Raw genomic sequence first — 15,249 nt, forward strand, 5'->3', positions numbered from 1 at the left:
TTGCAGCCTCCTGCAGTGAACACAATCCAGGAAGTAGTATAAACCGCAAAGTGAGGCAGTATGGGAGGGAATATAAAGGGAGGCAAACAGTGTAAATAGATGACAGCTGGGAGAAGGAAAAGAGATGACAAAATGAAACCAAAACAAAGAACATCATGCAAGAGGTACAGAAGAACGTCTGCCACAGCTTCTCAGAGAGCTGGCAGTGACAGTACCCCTCCCTCTACGAGTGGACTCCGGACACTCAGAGCCCACCTTCTCAGGATGGGACCTATGAAAAGCCCTGATAAGACGAGTGGCCTTAATGTCCGCTACTGGGACCCACATCCTCTCCTCAGGACCATAACCCTCCCAATGAACGAGGTACTGGAGAGAACCGCGGATAATGCGAGAATCCACAATACTAGAGACCTGAAATTCAAGATTACCATCAACAACAATCGGAGGAAGAGGCAAAGAGATGGGTACAGTGGGTTGGACATACGATTTTAATAGGGACCTGTGAAAAACATTATGGATCTTCCAAGTCTGGGGAAGATCAAGACGAAAGGCAACGGGATTGATGACGGACAAGATCTTGTAAGGCCCAATAAACTTAGGACCCAACTTCCAGGAGTGAACCTTCAGTTTGATATTCTTTGTAGACAACCACACCAGATCACCCACATTCAGGTCCGTACCAGGCACACGTCTCTTATCCACCACACGCTTATATCTCTCACTCATCCTCTTCAGATTACCCTGAATCTTTTGCCAAATAAATGACAAAGACGAGGAAAATCTCTCCTCATCAGGTAAACCAGAAGACCCCTCTCCAGAGAATGTCCCAAACTGCGGATGAAACCCATATGCACCAAAAAATGGTAACTTATCCGAGGACTCCTGGCGACGGTTATTTAAAGCAAACTCAGCAAGGGACAAAAATGAACACCAATCCTCCTGATTCTCTGCCACAAAACAGCGCAGATATGTCTCCAGATTCTGATTGACGCGTTCGGTCTGGCCATTCGACTGCGGGTGAAAAGTCAAAGAGAACGACAACCGAACCCCCAAGCAAGAACAGAAGGCCTTCCAGAATCTGGAAACAAACTGCGTGCCCCTATCAGAAACTATGTTTGAAGGAATGCCATGCAATTTGACAATGTGATCAACAAATGCTTGCGCCAGCGTTTTAGCATTGGGTAACCCAGGAAAGCCAATGAAATGCACCATTTTGCTAAAACGGTCCACTACTACCAGAATCACAGGTCCATAATGAAGTCCATGGACAGATGCGTCCAAGGACGGGAAGGAATGGGTAACGGGAGGAGAGAACCCGATGCCCATGGATGAGGGACCTTGGCACAAGCGCAGGTCTCGCAGGCTGCCACAAAACCCTCAACCGTCTTACGAAGAGCCGGCCACCAGAATCTCCGAGCAATGAGATCCACTGTGGCTCTACTCCCCGGGTGCCCAGCAAGGACAGTATCGTGGTGCTCCTTAAAAACCTTGTGTCGTAAAGCAAGAGGCACAAACAACCTCCCAGGAGGACAAAGATCAGGAGCCTCTGCCTGGGCTGCCTGAACCTCTGCCTCCAAATCAGGATAAAGAGCAGAGACGACCACCCCTTTAGCCAAAATGGGACCCGGGTCTTCAAAGTTCCCCCCTCCCGGAAAACAACGTGACAGGGCATCAGCCTTCACATTTTTAACCCCAGGGCGGAACGTGACAACAAAATTAAACCTAGAAAAGAATAAAGACCATCTGGCCTGTCTCGGGTTCAGACGCTTGGCTGATTCCAAGTAGGCCAGATTCTTATGGTCGGTAAACACGGTAATAGGGTGTCTGGCTCCCTCTAGCCAATGGCGCCATTCCTCAAAAGCTAATTTGATGGCCAACAACTCCCTATCTCCCACATCGTAATTTCTCTCTGCGGAGGAGAGTTTCTTTGAGAAAAAGGCACACGGTCGCCATTTGGCAGGAGAGGGACCCTGAGACAAGACCGCACCCACACCCACCTCAGAAGTGTCCACCTCAACAATGAAAGGCAGAGAGACATCAGGTTGTACCAAGATGAGAATGGAAGCAAAAGTCTCTTTGATACTAGAAAAGGCCTTAAGCGCATCTACCGACCAGGAGGAAAAATCTACCCCCTTTTTAGTCATATCAGTGAGTGGCTTAACAACAGAGGAATAATTCAAAATTAACTTCCTGTAATAATTGGCAAAACCCAAAAACCGTATCAGCGCCTTCTGATTCTCAGGAAGCTCCCAATCAAGCACAGCGCGGACCTTCTCAGGGTCCATGCGAAAACCAGAAGCGGAGAGAAGAAAACCCAGAAATTGAATTTCTGTAACCGCAAACACACATTTTTCCAGTTTAGCGTACAATTTATTCTCCCGCAGAATGAGCAAGACCTGACGTAGGTGGTCCCTATGAGTTTTGAAATCAGGAGAAAAAATCTAAATGTCATCTAGATACACCAGTACAAATTTCCCCATTAAATGATAAAAAATGCTGTTCACAAAATGTTGGAAGACGGCTGGAGCATTCATCAAACCAAAGGGCATAACCAAATTCTCGAAATGGCCCTCAGGGGTATTGAAGGCCGTCTTCCATTCATCCCCTTCCCTGACCCTGACTAGGTTGTATGCCCCTCTTAAATCCAACTTAGAAAAAACTTTAGCCCCAACAATCTGGTTAAACAGGTCCGGGATCAGAGGAATCGGATAAGGGTCACGAATTGTGATACAGTTCAGCTCCCTGAAATCCAGACATGGTCTTAAAGAACCATCTTTTTTCTTAACAAAAAAAAAAAAACAGCGGCAAAAGGTGACTTCGAGGGTCGGATGTGTCCCTTTCTCAGGCTCTCAGAGGTATAAGTACGCATAGCGACTCTTTCAGGTTGGGAGAGATTATATAAACGTGATTTTGGCAGCTTGGCGCCTGGGATGAGATTAATAGGGCAATCGTACTCCCGGTGAGGGGGCAGCTCCTGGAAACCACTCTCTGAAAACACATCCGAAAATTCAGAGAGAAAAGATGGTACAGTCTTGTTAGAAACCTCTGAAAGAGACGCCGTGAGGCAATTCTCTCTGCAAAAGTCACTCCAACCATTTATTTGCCTTGCTTGCCAATCAATGGTGGGGTTAGGTTTAGTGAGCCAGGGTAGCCCCAACACTAGAGGAGTAGGTAATCCGCTTAGGACAAAACATGACATATCCTCAACATGAGCATCACCCACAGTCAAACGGATATTGTGAACTATGCCCTTTAACGATTTTTGAGAAAGTGGAGCGGAATCGATAGCAAAAACAGGTATATCCTTTCCCAAAGTGCATACCTGGAAACCATGTGATATATCAAATTGATTATCAAGGAGATTAACAGCCGCTCCACTATGTACAAAAATCTCCCAAACAATGTTCTTGCTATCTAGCGCCACCCTGGCAGGTAAGACAAAATGGGAACTACACGCAAACGGCAAACCTTCAATGTCCGCATCAACCTTGCCAATAGTAACAGATGGAAAGTTATTAGAGGGTTTTTTCTTTTTGTTTCTTTATTACCCTCAGAAAACTCCCTGAATCTCCTAGAGGGGCAAACTTTTGCCAAATGATTTATACCTCCACAACAGAAACAAACCCTCCTCTGAGAGCTGAATCCTCTACTATCAGAGGCAAGCAAACCCAGCTGCATGGCCTCCTCCTCAAAGGGGATTGAGAGAGGCTGAGGCCCCTGCGCACTGAATGAGACCGCCCCACTGTCCTTGAACTGAATATGACAGGAAGGAGTGATCTCTCCTCTCTCTCTAAGACGCCTGTCAATACGAACAGCTCGAGACATGGCAGACTCCAAGGAGGCAGGTCTCTCATGAAAGGCAAATGCATCTTTCAATCCCTCCGAAAGACCATGGCAAAATTGACTTCGGAGTGCAGCATCATTCCAACCAGTATCAGCTGACCATCTCCGAAATTCTGAACAATATATCTCTGCGGACTGTTTACCCTGGCATAAAAGACGCAGTTTAGATTCAGCCAGAGCAATACGATCCGGGTCATCATATATCTGCCCCAGGGCTACAAAAAATTCATCCACCGATCGGAGGAGCCGTGCCCCCACCGGCAGCGAAAAGGCCCAAGACTGAGCGTTATCCCTGAGCAGCGAGATGATGATCCCCACCCTCTGCTCCTCATCACCAGAGGAATGGGGAAGTAGGCGAAAATGGAGTTTGCAAGCCTCTCTAAAACTAACAAAATTCTCACTACCCCCGGAGAACGTATCCGGAAGAGAGATCTTAGGCTCGGAACAAACTCCATGAACGCAAGCAGAACCGGTCACCTGAAACTGAGACACAGTTTTACGGAGATCTGCTACCTCCAGTGAAAGAGGCGGTCAATCAAGGCTGAAACCGGATCCATGCTTAAGACAGTTATGGCGGTTTATAATGTCACGGATGGTGTTGCAGAAAACTGGAAGTTATAAATAAACATCCGACTGACTTGATCCCAAACTAAGGAACATATGGGTGAACCCTATAAAACCCCTAGAGCTCTCCCTGACTGCTTTGCCCATGCAAAGATCTTTATGATAGATAATTGCATGCCCTCGTACCTAGACTGAGTGACACCTGAAAACCCTATAATAGTGAGAGGACACGACCACCGTCTCCCTGCACTTAATACGGAGGGAGTCAGGGTCACCTAGAATCAAGCCAGCACAGAAACACAAATAAAGGAAAAGACTTATCTGAGGAACCAGCAGTTGCAGCCTCCTGCAGTGAACACAATCCAGGAAGTAGTATAAACTGCAAAGTGAGGCAATATGGGAGGGAATATAAAGGGAGGCAAACAGAGTAAATAGATGACAGCTGGGAGAAGGAAAAGAGATGACAAAGTGAAACCAAAACAAAGAACATCATGCAAGAGGTACAGAAGAACGTCTGCCACAGCTTCTCAGAGAGCTGGCGGTGACATTATCTTTTGCTCTAGAAAGTACATTTACGCCCTACACTGCATTTAGGACAGTACGAATGGTGAGGCCAGAACAAGTACAGACGATAGTAGATTGGGGGGCTGACAGTGCATATAGTTCCTTCGCATTGTCCCCCAACCAGTCCCCTGTTGCAAGATCAGAGTTGGCACCTACATCCCATGGCCATCTGTCTTTCAACTCACCCCCTTGCAAATCAGGCAAGCAGTCTGAGCCAGAAGTCATGCAGCAGTCTCTTATGCTTTTTGATGATTCTGCTGGCAGGGTTTCCGTGGGCCATCCACATAGCCCTGCGCCAGAAGTGGAAGAGATTGAGTGCACTGATGCCCAACCACTTATGTTTCAGGACGAGGACATGGGAAGACCACCGCAGCACGTCTCTGATGATGACGATGTGATGTAGCAGGCTGGTTTTAAATCTGTAGAGAAACAGATGGGCGCACCATAGGGTAATTCTGTGGGTGTATAATGGTGAACAAAAAGAATTGGCAAGGCTCACCTTGTGTGGTTGTGCGGATATAGGCACAACACTATTGTAGGTATTTTCAAACAAGCCTGGACGTCTGGATATGGCGGTCTGCAGCCTCGGGACCACGAGGGATCTACAAAAGGAGAAGCCTGGAGCCCCCAAGAAGATAGTAGTGCAAGAAAACACGTGGGACGTGTTTTGTTTTCTTGCTCTGATGATGACGAAACACAGGTGCCAACTGCTGCGGCTTTGTGCAGTCTGCAGACCGACAAGGAGGGCAGGGGTAAAGAGTGGGTGGAAGATGATGAGGAGGATGATGAGGTACTAGACCTCACATGGAATCAAGGTCATGCGAGTGACCCGTCTAGTTCGGAGGAAGAGGCGGTGGTCGCACAGAGGCACCAGCACAGCAAAAGAGGGAGCAGGGTACAAAAGCGGCTGTTACATTCTTGGGTGACACTTTACCATTTTTGCTGTGAATAAACCCCTGCTCTGCATAGTTGACAGGGACCGAAATTTTTAAAAATCGTCTATTCCATTGGTGGGTGACATTAACCCATTTTTGCCGATGAAAAACCCCTGCTCTGCATAAGTGACAGGGACTTAAATTTTTTAAATTCGTCTTTAATTGATGCGCGCCCCCTCCTTTCATTCGATCCTTCCGCTTTAATAACTTCTCCCACATTTCCGCTCAATCACATTTCAGCCATTGACCTCCCTTGGATGTGGTATCCCTTTCTCACGTTACATCTCCGGCGTGGAACCCTTATTCCCCGCTACCCGTGATCACCATGGTAGGCGCAGAAAAGAACATCGAAAGTTGATAGAGAAGATATCCAATTGGATCGTGGACATCACGGGGACGTGCGACATGGTGGAGCAGTATGTGTGCACACGCCTACACGTACTGACTGATGAGTCTGCCCCCTTCAACTTCTGGGTCTCCAAATTGGGCACATGGCCTGAGCTTGCCCTTTACACCTTGGAGGTCCTGGCCTGCCCTGCAGCCAATGTATTGTCTGAACATTTGTTTAGCACGGCAGGAGGGAGGGGGTTATCACAGACAAGCGCTGCCGCCTGCCCACAGCCAATGTGGACAAGCTCGTGTTCATTAAAATAAACCAGGCAGGGATCCCACAGGACTTGTCCGTACCTTGTGCGGAAAAGACACGTATACCGGCCTCACCCAGCCATTTTTGTACTCCAGCGCACTTACTCTTAGTTTTCTTTTTTATATTTCCCAATGTTTTTGGGCCTACCCAAATTTAAACAAAAAATAAATAAATAAAATAAAAACCAAAACCAAAAACCAGTGGTGTTGGCTACCTCCTCCTCCTCCACCACCGCTTCCACCTACACCGCCACATCCAACGCCTCCTCAACCTCCTACTCCATATGGACCTCCTCCTACTAGATCAAGATGATTATTTTTTATTTTTACGTATTTTATGTTATTTGAAGTCATTTCCCTATCCACATTTATTTGCAGAGCACTTGCCATGCTTTTAACCACATTCTGCTGCCATTTACAGCCCACTAACCCTTTCCATTACTTTTTTTAGAACCATTTTAGTGCTCCAAAGTTCGGGTCCCAATTGACTTCAAGGGTCCCCATTGATTTCAATGGGGTTTGGGGTCAAGTTCGGATCCCGAACTCAAACTTTTTTGTGAAGTTCGGCCGAACCCGAACAACCAGGTGTCTGTTCAAATCTATTCACCAGCATTTAGGGCTAATAATTCTGATAAGCAATGTAAAACTTGCCAATGTTTGCCAATTCCATTTGTCAATTTTTTCCATCCATGTGGCATCAGTAGGTCATCCATTTTCAATTGAACAATGGACATCCAGAATCTTCTTGCAACCATCCGTGTCAAACTGACCACACACGTATGGTGACAGTGTGCTGTTTTGTTTCTAAGGTGAAAATCGGACCAAAATATTGCTTGCTATGATTTACATTAAACAGTCCAATGGTCCAGGAATAAAGTCGAACATGTGAATTGACCCATTGACTTTAATTAGAAATGAGCGAATTTCAGGTTATGAAATTCATTCAGGCTTCGTTTACTGGTAAAAGGTGAATTGCGTTATGGATTCCGTTACCACGGACCATAACGCAATTCTATGACGGAATGCATAATGGAATGACTTTAGAGGCATTCCGTTATTCATTCCGTCATAACAGAAGTCTATAACCAGCATAACGGATCCGTCCGGTGTCAGTTATGCAGGAGAGGACTCCCCTGCATAACAGAAACGGAATGGATCCATTTTGCAGCCCATAGACTTCTATTATGACGGAATGAATAACGGAATGCCTCTAAAGGCATTCCGTTATGCATTCAGTTATAGAATTGTCCGTGGTAACGGAATCCATAAACACAATTCACTCTTTACCAGTAAACGAAGCATGAATGAATTGCAAAATCTGAAATTCGCTCATCTCTAACTTTAATGTGTCATTCATAATTCAGACCCTTGCACTGTCTAAATATTTAGATATACTGAAGAAGACTCAAAGAAATCTAAAATCACGGGCAAAATTGCAGATGAAAGATTCTGATGACGTGGAAAAATGACAGGAAAAATGCTTCTGACTTGTATGTCAGATTTCTACTCACTGGTCATTGTGCTCTAAGGCAATAAAAGCCTGGTGCTCAAGTTCCCTCACATTCTGCATGACCTCTTCCACATCCTCTGTTTTCACAGGTCGTTTCTTCATGCCAGCAATTTCAGACATCAGAATCTAAAATATTGAGAATTTTTTTTTTCTAGAAAATACATTTTCAAATATCATTGTCTGTCTTTCATTTTTTCGTAGCAAATACTGTACAATCCAATGGCTATTACCTCATGTTGTGGTGAAGACTGAGCATCCAACAAGCAGTCAACATATAAATCGTAAACAGCCTGATAAAAGAAATAGTATATTAATATAAAAACAAAACAATAATAAAACTAGGATAAAGTGAAAATTATTAATAAGAAAAAAAATGTAAGATTAAAAGGTCAATATACCGTAATATGTAAATTCTTCTTTACTTTTTATCTCCGTGTAACATCCCAATGCTATGCCCCTATATTTGTCCTCTATGCAGCCCACTGTAGATTTATCAACAGGGTGCAATTGGTTTGATGTGGCATTGTTTTCTGCCACTTTTCTAAGTAGAGAAAATGTTCTAAAACAAAGCAGTACCCACTTTTTCCATCACATTTGTATTGATATATTTGTGATGTCCCTTCACCACTTTTTCTGTTTGAGCAAAATGCCACATATTGAAATGTATCTAGAGATACATAAATACACTGATGATCCTTTATATTGTCTGTACAGCTACAGAATAGTGTATGCATGTGTTCTGGAAAATGACATATCTCCCAAATTCAGCGAGAGAGTTTTTTCAGCCAGACCATATGACAAGAACATAACAGGCTGAGAGACAAAACAGATGAGAAAAGCCTTTGTTTTCATGTTCTACTGAAAAGAAAAATAAATTGCCAAAAAGTGAAGCTTTGGGTAAGCTTTTTATGCAAATTAGCTGCATAATTAAGAAAAATGTTTATGTATGTCATATGCTATCTTTTACTATTATAATCATCTATGTACTTCAGGGCTCCCCAACATGTGGCTTGCAAGCCCCTGCTGTGTGGCTCGTGGGCTGTCTGCTAGTTTAAAGATCTAGCAGACAACTGACGCACACATCTGTAGTGCAGTGGAAGGCACTGGCTGAAGAAAGAGTTGAAGGAGCCATAAGCTCTAATGTTGCTGCGGCTGCTCCTCTTTTCCAGCATGCAACATCACACACATTACATCTCGCTCTTAAGAGGCCGACCCGAGCAGGCTAAGCTACCGGCTTAATCACTTGAAGGAAATGAAAAAGACATACCATAGTGTACAGTCGTGGCCAAAAGTTTCGAGAATTACATAAATATTGGAAATTGGAAAAGTTGCTGCTTAAGTTTTTATAATAGCAATTTGCATATACTCCAAAATGTTATGAAGAGTGATCAGATGAATTGCATAGTCCTTCTTTGCCATGAAAATTAACTTAATCCCAAAAAAAACTTTCCACTGCATTTCATTGCTGTCATTAAAGGACCTGCTGAGATCATTTCAGTAATCGTCTTGTTAACTCAGGTGGGAATGTTGATGAGCACAAGGCTGGAGATCATTATGTCAGGCTGATTGGGTTAAAATGGCAGACTTGACATGTTAAAAGGAGGGTGATGCTTGAAATCATTGTTCTTCCATTGTTAACCATGGTGACCTGCAAAGAAACGCGTGCAGCCATCATTGCGTTGCATAAAAATGGCTTCACAGGCAAGGATATTGTGGCTACTAAGATTGCACCTCAATCAACAATTTATAGGATCATCAAGAACTTCAAGGAAAGAGGTTCAATTCTTGTTAAGAAGGCTTCAGGGTGTCCAAGAAAGTCCAGCAAGCGCCAGGATCGTCTCCTAAAGAGGATTCAGCTGCGGGATCGGAGTGCCACCAGTGCAGAGCTTGCTCGGGAATGGCAGCAGGCAGGTGTGAGCGCATCTGCACGCACAGTGAGGCGAAGACTTTTGGAAGATGGCCTGGTGTCAAGAAGGCCAGCAAAGAAGCCACTTCTCTCCAAAAAAAACATCAGGGACAGATTGATCTTCTGCAGAAAGTATGGAGAATGGACTGCTAAGGACTGGGGCAAAGTCATATTCTCCGATGAAGCCTCTTTCCGATTGTTTGGGGCAACTGGAAAAATGCTTGTCCGGAGAAGAAAAGGTGAACGCTACCATCAGTCCTGTGTCATGCCAACAGTAAAGCATCCTGAGACCATTCATGTGTGGGGTTGCTTCTCATCCAAGGGAGTGGGCTCACTCACAATTTTGCCCAAAAACACAGCCATGAATAAAGAATGGTACCAAAACACCCTCCAACAGCAACTTCTTCCAACAATCCAACAACAGTTTGGTGAAGAACAATGCATTTTCCAGCACGATGGAGCACCGTGCCATAAGGCAAAAGTGATAAGTAAGTGGCTCGGGGACCAAAACGTTGACATTTTGGGTCCGTGACCTGGAAACTCCCCAGATCTTAATCCCATTCAGAACTTGTGGTCAATCCTCAAGAGGCGGGTGGACAAACAAAAATCCACTAATTCTGACAAACTCCAAGAAGTGATTATGAAAGAATGGTTTGCTATCAGTCAGGAATTGGCCCAGAAGTTGATTGAGAGCATGCCCAGTCGAATTGCAGAGGTCCTGAAGAAGAAGGGCCAACACTGCAAATACTGACTCTTTGCATAAGGCCTCATGCACACGACCGTTGTGTGCACCCGTGGCCGTTGTGCCGTTTTCCGTTTTTTTTCGCGGACCCATTGACTTTCAATGGGTCCGTTGAAAAATCGGAAAATGCACCGTTTTGCAGCCGCATCCGTGATCCGTGTTTCCTGGCCGTGAAAAAAATATGACCTGTCCTATTTTTTTCACGGCCAACGGTTCACGGACCCATTCAAGTCAATGGGTCCGTGAAAGAACACGGATGCACACAAGATTGGCATCCGTGTCCGTGATCCGTGGCCGTAGTTTAGTTTTTATACAGACGGATCCGAAGATCCGTCTGCATAAAGCTTTTTCAAAGCTGAGTTTTCACTTCGTGAAAACTCAGAACCGACAGTATATTCTATCACAGAAGCGTTCCCATGGTGATGGGGACGCTTCTAGTTAGAATACACTACAAACTGTGTACAAGACTGCCCCCTGCTGCCTGGCAGCACCCGATCTCTTACAGGGGGCCGTGATCAGCACAATTAACCCCTTCAGGTGCGGCACCTGAAAGGGTTAATTGTACTATCATATCCCCCTGTAAGAGATCAGGGCTGCCAGGCAGCAGGGGGCAGACCCTCCCCCCCTCCCCAGTTTGAATATCATTGGTGGCCAGTGCGGTCCCCCCCCCTCCCTCTATTGTAATAATTCGTTGGTGGCACAGTGTGCGCCCCCTCCCTCCCTCTATTGTAATAATTCGTTGGTGGCACAGTGTGCGCCCCCCCCCCCCTTCCTGCCTCTATTGTAATAAATCGTTGGTGGCACAGTGTGCGCCCCCCATTGCCCCCCCCCTCCCTCTATAGCATTAACAACGTTGGTGGCCAGTGTGCGGCCTCCCATCTCCCCCCCCCCCATCATTGGTGGCAGCGGAGTTCCGATCGGAGTCCCAGTTTAATCGCTGGGGCTCCGATCGGTAACCATGGCAACCAGGACGCTACTACAGTCCTCGTTGCCATGGTTACTTAGCAATAGTACAATAGTTGAAGAGTCATACTTACCTGCTGCTGCGATGTTCGTGTCCGGCCGGGAGCTCCACCTACTGGTAAGTGACAGTGACAGGTCTGTGCGGCGCATTGCTAAATGAACCGTCACTTACCAGTAGGAGGAGCTCCCGGCCGGACACGAACATCACAGCTCCCAGGTAAGTATGAATCTTGTACTATTGCTAGTAACCCGCTGCCACCAATGATCGGGGGGGGGGGGGGGGGGGCGCAAGATGGGAGGCCGCACACTGGCCACCAATGTTGTTAATGCTATAGAGGGAGGGGGGCCAATAATTGCCACCAACGATTTATTACAATAGAGGGAGGAAGGGGGGGGGGGGGCGCACACTGTGCCACTAACGAATTATTACAATAGAGGGAGGAAGGGGGGGGCGGGGGGGGGGGCACACTGTGCCACCAACGAATTATTACAATAGAGGGAGGAAGGGGGGGGGCGCACACTGTGCCACCAACGATTTATTACAATGGAGGGAGGAAGGGGGGGGGGGCCGCACTGGCCACCAATGATATTCAAACTGGGGAGGGGGGGGGGGGGTCTGCCCCCTGCTGCCTGGCAGCCCTGATCTCTTACAGGGGGATATGATAGTACAATTAACCCCTTCAGGTGCGGCACCTGAGGGGTTAATTGTGCTGATCATGGCCCCCTGTAAGAGATCGGATGCTGCTAGGCAGCAGGGGGCAGTCATGTACACAGTTTGTAGTATATTCTAACTAGAAGCGTCCCCATCACCATGGGAACGCCTCTGTGTTAGAATATACTGTCGGAAATGAGGTTTCACGATCTAACTCATATCCGACAGTATATTCTAACATAGAGGCGTTCCCATGGTGATGGGGACGCTTCAAGTTAAAATATACCATCGGATTGGAGAAAACTCCGATCTGATGGTATAAAAGGGACTCCGGACTTTACATTAAAAGTCAATGGGGACGGATCCGTTTGAAATGGCACCATATTGTGTCAACGTCAAACGGATCCGTCCCCATTGACTTGCATTGTAATTCAGGACGGATCCGTTTGGCTCCGCACGGCCAGGCGGACACCAAAATGACTTTTTTTTTCATGTCCGTGGATCCGCCAAAAATCAAGGAAGACCCACGGACGAAAAAACGGTCACGGATCACGGACCTACGGACCCTGTTTTTGCGGACCGTGAAAAAAAACGTTCGTGTGCATGAGGCCTAAATGTCATGTAATTGTCGATAAAAGCCTTTGAAACGTATGAAGTGTGTGTAATTATATTTCACTACATCACAGAAACAACTGAAACAACTGAAACAACAGTTTAGCAGCAAACTTTGTGAAAACTAATATTTGTGTCATTCTCAAAACTTTTGGCCACGACTGTACACTATGTGTGGACACACACAAACTGCTGGTGATCTGCTCACCTAATCAGCTGCACAGCCCACTGCCTGGATCAGTAACAGAATTCGCCCATGTAACAGGTTATCAAGAAATTTAACTTTGTGGGTCACTTCTGGTACTGCTGGATATACATGTATAGACTAAAGTAGTAAGTAGCATCCTTTATTGATTACTACGCACAAACAATGAACCGTCACCTTTATCAGGTACTTAATGAAGGTCCAGGTTTGGTTCCAAAACTTGTGTTAACCAACAATAACCCATGCATTTCCATGATTTCTAAGTGGGAGAACTTGCAAAATCGCAGGGTGTTCAAATACTTCTTCTGTTCCTCACTGTATATCCAGCAGAGACAGGGGTGACCTGCAAATTTTGATGTTTCAATTAAAAGTTACCAGCTTTACACTCTCTGACCATTATGTGCATCATGAATACCACCAGCACAATTATTTGAGGACAAGCTACAAGCATATGAAGGAGAGCATGTAAGAGGTTGGTGATCTAGAATTTTGAATACACATATGTTACATAGGATGAATAGGTGAATCATCCAAAAAACAGAGCACCTTAACCGTAAAACAGATACGGGTGAGCCACGATATATATTTTTAATAGAGTATAAAGCCATACTTAAGTTTAAAGGGGTGACCTCTTTATGGATTGTTTTAAATACAGTCAGGTCCATAAATATTGGGACATCGACACAATTCTAACATTTTTGGCTCTATACACCACCACAATGGATTTGAAATGAAACGAACAAGATGTGCTTTAACTGCAGACTGTCAGCTTTCATTTGAGGGTATTTACATCCAAATCAGGTGAACGGTGTAGGAATTACAACAGTTTGCATATGTGACTCCCACTTGTCAAGGGACCAAAAGTAATGGGACAGAATAATCATAAATCAAACTTTAACTTTTTAATACTTGGTTGCAAATCCTTTGCAGTCAATTACAGCCTGAAGTCTGGAACGCATAGACATCACCAGACGCTGGGCTTCATCCCTGGTGATGCTCTGCCAGGCCTCTACTGCAACGGTCTTCAGTTTCTGATTGTTCTTGGGGCATTTTCCCTTCAGTTTTGTCTTCAGCAAGTGAAATGCATGCTCAATCGGATTCAGGTCAGGTGATTGACTTGGCCATTGCATAACATTCTTCTTCTTTACCTTAAAAAACTCTTTGGTTGCTTTTGCAGTACGCTTTGGGTCATTGTCCATCTGCACTGTGAAGCGCCGTCCAATGAGTTCTAAAGCATTTGGCTGAATATGAGCAGATAATATTGCCCGAAACACTTCAGAATTCATCCTGCTGCTTTTGTCAGCAGTCACATCATCAATAAATACAAGAGAACCAGTTCCATTGGCAGCCATACATGCCCATGCCATGACACTACCACCACCATGCTTCACTGATGAGGTGGTATGCTTAGGATCATGAGCAGTTCCTTTCCTTCTACAAACTCTTCTCTTCCCATCACCCTGGTACAAGTTGATCTTGGTCTCATCTGTCCATAGAATGTTGTTCCAGAACTGTGAACGCTTTTTTAGATTTCGTTTGGCAAACTCTAATCTGGCCTTCCTGTTTTTGAGGCTCACCAATGGTTTACATCTTGTGGTGAACCCTCTGTATTCACTCTGGTGAAGTCTTCTCTTGATTGTTGACTTTGACACACATACACCTACCTCCTGGAAAGTGTTCTTAATCTGGCCAACTGTTGTGAAGGGTGTTTTCTTCACCAGGAAAAGAATTCTTAGGTTATCGACCACAGTTATTTTCCGTGGTCTTCCGGGTCTTTTGGTGTTGCTGAGCTCACCGGTGCGTTCCTTCTTTTTAAGAATGTTCCAAACAGTTGTTTTGGCCATGCCTAATGTTTTTGCTATCTCTCTCTGATGGGTTTGTTTTGTTTTTTTAACCTAATGATGGCTTGCTTCACTGATAGTGACAGCTCTTTGGATCTCATCTTGAGAGTTGAAAGCAACAGATTCCAAATGCAAATAGCACACTTGAAATGAACTCTGGACCTTTTGTCTGCTCATTGTAATTGGGATAATGAAGGAATAACACACACCTGGCCATGGAACAGCTGAGAAGCCAATTGTCCCATTACTTTTGGTTCCTTAACAAGT

The 15,249-nt window shown here is 45.3% G+C and overlaps 1 protein-coding gene across 1 annotated transcript in view; it reads right to left on the reverse strand.

Moving 5' to 3' along the window:
- Positions 1–15,249, reverse strand: part of C4H6orf118 (chromosome 4 C6orf118 homolog) — a 223,839-nt gene that overhangs the window by 130,863 nt on the left and 77,727 nt on the right. The window contains exons 4-5 of the mRNA XM_040429291.1: positions 8,292–8,351; positions 8,063–8,187 (exon numbers count right to left, since the gene is read on the reverse strand). Of these exons, the coding sequence (XP_040285225.1) occupies positions 8,063–8,187; positions 8,292–8,351 (185 nt within the window). The remainder of the gene's footprint in view (positions 1–8,062; positions 8,188–8,291; positions 8,352–15,249) is intronic.

Source organism: Bufo bufo, chromosome 4, assembly GCF_905171765.1.
Source record: "Bufo bufo chromosome 4, aBufBuf1.1, whole genome shotgun sequence".
NCBI lineage: Eukaryota > Metazoa > Chordata > Amphibia > Anura > Bufonidae > Bufo > Bufo bufo.